Source organism: Chrysemys picta, chromosome 2 (genome assembly GCF_011386835.1).
Source record: "Chrysemys picta bellii isolate R12L10 chromosome 2, ASM1138683v2, whole genome shotgun sequence".
NCBI lineage: Eukaryota > Metazoa > Chordata > Testudines > Emydidae > Chrysemys > Chrysemys picta.
In genome coordinates, this window is record NC_088792.1 from 128,276,318 (window position 1) to 128,280,768 (window position 4,451).

Below are 4,451 nucleotides of genomic sequence, written 5' to 3' on the forward strand. Positions count from 1 at the left end.
TGCGAAACTTTCGCATGCGGAAGGGAACTTTCCTGGAACTTTGTGAGTTGCTGTCCCCTGCCCTGAAGCGCAGTGACACCCGCTTGCGAGCTGCACTGAGTGTACAGAAGCGAGTGGCCATAGCCCTCTGGAAGCTTGCAACGCCAGACAGCTACCGGTCAGTCGCGAACCAGTTTGGGGTGGGCAAATCTACCGTGGGGGTTGTTGTGATGCAAGTAGCGAAGGCAATCGTTGATGTACTGCTGCCAAAGGTAGTGACCCTGGGAAACGTGGAGGCGATCATAGATGGCTTCGCAGCGATGGGATTCCCAAACTGCGGTGGGGCCATAGATGGAACTCACATCCCTATCCTGGCACCGGACCACCAGGCCACCCAGTACATTAACCGAAAGGGATACTTTTCCATGGTGCTGCAAGCACTGGTGGACCACAGGGGACGTTTTACCAACATCTACGTGGGATGGCCGGGCAAGGTTCATGACGCTCGTGTTTTCAGGAACTCTGGTCTGTTTAGACGGCTGCAACAAGGTATTTACTTCCCGGACCACAAAATAACTGTTGGGGATGTGGAGATGCCTATATTCATCCTCGGGGACCCAGCCTACCCGCTAATGCCCTGGCTCATGAAGCCCTATACTGGCGCCCTGGACACTGAAAAAGAACTCTTCAACTACCGGCTGAGCAAGTGCAGAATGGTGGTGGAGTGTGCTTTTGGCCGTCTCAAGGGGAGATGGAGAAGCTTACTGACTCGCTGTGATCTCAGTGAAACCAATATCCCCATTGTTATAGCAGCTTGCTGTGTGCTCCACAATCTCTGTGAGAGCAAGGGGGAGACCTTTATGGCGGGGTGGGAGGTTGAGGAAAATAGCCTGGCTGCTGATTACTCACAGCCAGACAGCCGGGCGATTAGAAGAGACCAGCGGGAAGCGCTGTGCATCCGGGAGGCTTTGAAAGCAAAGTTCCTGAGTGAGCAGGGTAACCTGTGACTTTAAAGTTTGTGTACTGAGAAGCTAAACCTGCCCCCGTTTCTTTACCCAGTTAATGTTGACTATCCTATCCAGTTACATATCCCCTTCACCCCCCTTCCAACACACATTTCGAAATAAAAATAGTTCTACTTTGTTAAAGCACACCGTTTTCTTTAATACTGTTTTCGCGGGAATTTTTTAAAACTGGGACGCAGACTGTGGTGCGGAGCGGGTGTAGTGTAGTGACGCGAATGCAGCTTCTAAACTCAAGGATTGACAGGCTCCGCTGCAGTGGGATGGTTGTTTCAACGGAGCCTGTCACCCCTCCTGATCGGGACTGTGTGTATGGGGGGTCTATGTGACTTTGTGGCAGGGGGGAGGACGGTTACAGATCCCCTGCTGTGTGGCTCTGTGATCCTGCCTAAGGACCGCCGCTTAAGATCTGTAACTGCCCTCCCCCGCCACAAAGTCACAGAGCAACCCACCCCCCCCAACATAACATGAAAACAACCTCCCAGACTAACCAGGGTAACTAGTCACTGCATCACTGCACTGTGTATGTGCCCTGCTGCTGTGCCTGCCCCGGACTATGTACCCTGCCAAAGGTGACTGTCCTGTCCAATTACCAACCCCCTTTCCCCTCCTCCTCCAAAAGAACATGATTGAAACAGTAGTTAACAGAAACGTATTTTTTATTATCAACTACACATGGCATTGGGAGGTGAAACTTGGACGGGGGCTTGTGTCAGGCGGGAAGGAAAGAACTTTTCAAATTTTGGGAAATGAGAGCCTTCTGCTACTAGAGCTCTCTGCAGGGGTGGAGTGAGACTTAGCAGGGACTCTGCCGCCTCTCCTTCTTTGCACTTTCGGTGAGGTGGGTATGGGACTTGGTGGCAGGGGAGGGCGGTTAGAGATGGACTGCAGCGGGGCTCTGTCCTCCTGCCTCCGTTCCTGCAGAACATCCACAAGGCGCCGGAGCGTGTCCGTTTGCTCCCTCAGTAGTCCAAGCAGCGTTTGAGTCGCCTGCTGGTCTTCCTGCCGCCACCTCTCCTCCCGATCCATGTTGGCTTGGTGCATTCGGGTCAAGTTCTCCCGCCACTGGGTCTGCTGTGCTGCCTGGGCTTGGGAACAGGCCATAAGCTCAGAGAACATGTCCTCCCATGTCCTCTTCTTCCTACGCCTAATCCGCGCTAGCCTCTGGGAGTGTGATTCCAGGCTAGGTTGTGAGACAGTCGCAGATGGGGCTGTGGAAATGGGAAAAAGGGAGTGAATTCCTCAGAAAGATAAATGTAGTTGTGAACAAAGAACATAGTCTTTCTCTGTGAACAAGACCATGCACAGCACCTATCACATGCGCACTCAGCACAAGGTCGAATTCTCGGCCTTCGCATTCAGTGCCTGGGGTCTTGCACAGCACATTTGAGAAGCGGGGCAGCACAATGGAATTTCTGTTGCAGGCAGACATGGTAAGCCGTACACTTGTGGCAGTTTAAAACTTTTATATTACCACTGGCCTCATTTCACATTTAAAGCTATGTCAGTTCCTGCAGCCAGCAATCCGGCAAGCGGGAACTCTGCCCCTGTCCCACCCCCTCGCGGCTGTCCCTGGGAACGATCCCTTTCGGCTGCTCCTCTCCCGCCTCCACCGCGTGGCTACAAACCAGCGGTTACAGTTCTGTAAAGGAACGGGAAAGCAGTCCCAACACTAACATTCCCCTACCTAATTTAAAGCAGGTCACCATGGGCGACATCACCCTGATGAGGATCTCTGAGAGCGACAGAGAGAGAATGCTCCGGGAAAGCCTCCAAAGAGCAGGGCCGTATGCCGCCCTGCTGTGCAGAGCAATGATTCCCGAGTACTTGATAGTCTCGTGGCGCGGCAACGTGTCATACTTCGGAGGACCCAATAAGGCCGCTCTCCCCAGGAACCTCATGCAACGGCTTTCACATTACCTCCAGGAGAGCTTCATCGAGATGTCCCAGGAGGATTACTGCTCTATCCCCGGACATATAGACCGCATTTTACTGTAGCTGCAGTAGCAGGGAATAAACAGTAGAGCGGCTTGTGCAGGACAATCACTGAAAACCGGACATTGCTAGATTTTTTTTCAAAACTTGCACTGCCCATGACTAAACCGTTAAGCGCCTAGGGCACACTAATCATGAACAACCCATTCTTTTAATTGTTAATATTCCTGTTTTGTTAAAAATAAATGTTTAGATGTTTACAACACTTACTGGCTGATCCTTCCCCAGATTCTGTGTCCGGGGTAACGGCTGGGGACGCTTCGTAGGGGATCTCTGTAAGGGTGATGAAGAGATCCTGGCTGTCGGGGAAATCAGCGTTGTGAGCGCTGCCGACTGCCTCGCCCTCCTCATCTCCTTCCTTATCTTCCCCGTCCCCTAACATGTCCGAGGAACCGGCCGTGGAGACTATCCCAACCTCAGAGTCCACGGTCACTGGTGGGGTAGTGGTGGCGGCAGCACCGAGGATGGAATGCAGTGCCTCGTAGAAACGGGATGTCTGGGGATGGGATCCGGAGCGTCCGTTTGCCTCTTTGGTCTTCTGGTAGCCTTGTCTCAGCTCCTTGATTTTCACGCGGCACTGCGTTGCATCCCGGCTGTATCCTCTCTCTGCCATGTCTTTAGAGATCTTCTCGTAGATCTTTGCATTCCTTCTTTTGGATCGCAGCTCGGAAAGCACGGACTCATTGCCCCACACAGCGATGAGATCCAAGACTTCCCGATCAGTCCATGCTGGGGCCCTCTTTCTATTCACAGACTGCACGGCCATCACTGCTGGAGAGCTCTGCATCGTTGCCAGTGCTGCTGTGCTCGCCACAATGTCCAGACAGGAAATGAGATTCAAACTGGCCAGACAGGAAAAGGAATTCCAATTCAAATTTTCCCGGGGCTTTTCCTGTGTGGCTGGTCAGAGCATCCGAGCTCGCACTGCTGTCCAGAGCGTCAACAGAGTGGTGCACTGTGGGATAGCTCCCGGAGCTATTAGCGTCAATTTCCATCCACACCTAGCCTAATTCGACATGGCCATGTCGAATTTGGCGCTACTCCCCTCGTCGGGGAGGAGTACAGAAGTCGAATTAAAGAGACCTCTATGTCGAACTAAATAGCATCGCAGTGTGGACGGGTGCAGGGTTAATTCGATGTAACGGCGCTAACTTCGACATAAACGCCTAGTGTAGACCAGGCCTGAGAATTGCATCAGCAGTTACACTGGCTTGAACAAAAATGGCCATAGTTGTTAATGCATGTACTTTACTACATAATGTAAGTAGCCTAAGGATAAGGAAGAAGTTTCCCTCTATGGCATAGTATTGCACAATTTGAGGCCATGACAGAGCTTTGACTTATAATTTATCTATACTATTGGAGACAAGTACCTAACCATGATACATGTGGACCACTGGTTGACTCCTATATGGCAATTCTTAATAGAGACAGGCTGAGCCATGAAGTTTGACT

At 51.8% G+C, this 4,451-nt stretch overlaps 1 protein-coding gene across 1 annotated transcript; it reads right to left on the reverse strand.

The window, feature by feature from the left end:
- Positions 1-1,736: 1,736 nt before the first annotated feature.
- Positions 1,737-3,783, reverse strand: LOC135981482 (uncharacterized). The gene is made up of 2 exons (XM_065584177.1): positions 3,207-3,783; positions 1,737-2,212 (listed from the first exon to the last, which is right to left on the reverse strand). The coding sequence occupies exons 1-2, from the start codon at positions 3,781-3,783 to the stop codon at positions 1,737-1,739; spliced, it is 1,053 nt and encodes a 350-aa protein (XP_065440249.1).
- Positions 3,784-4,451: the final 668 nt, after the last annotated feature.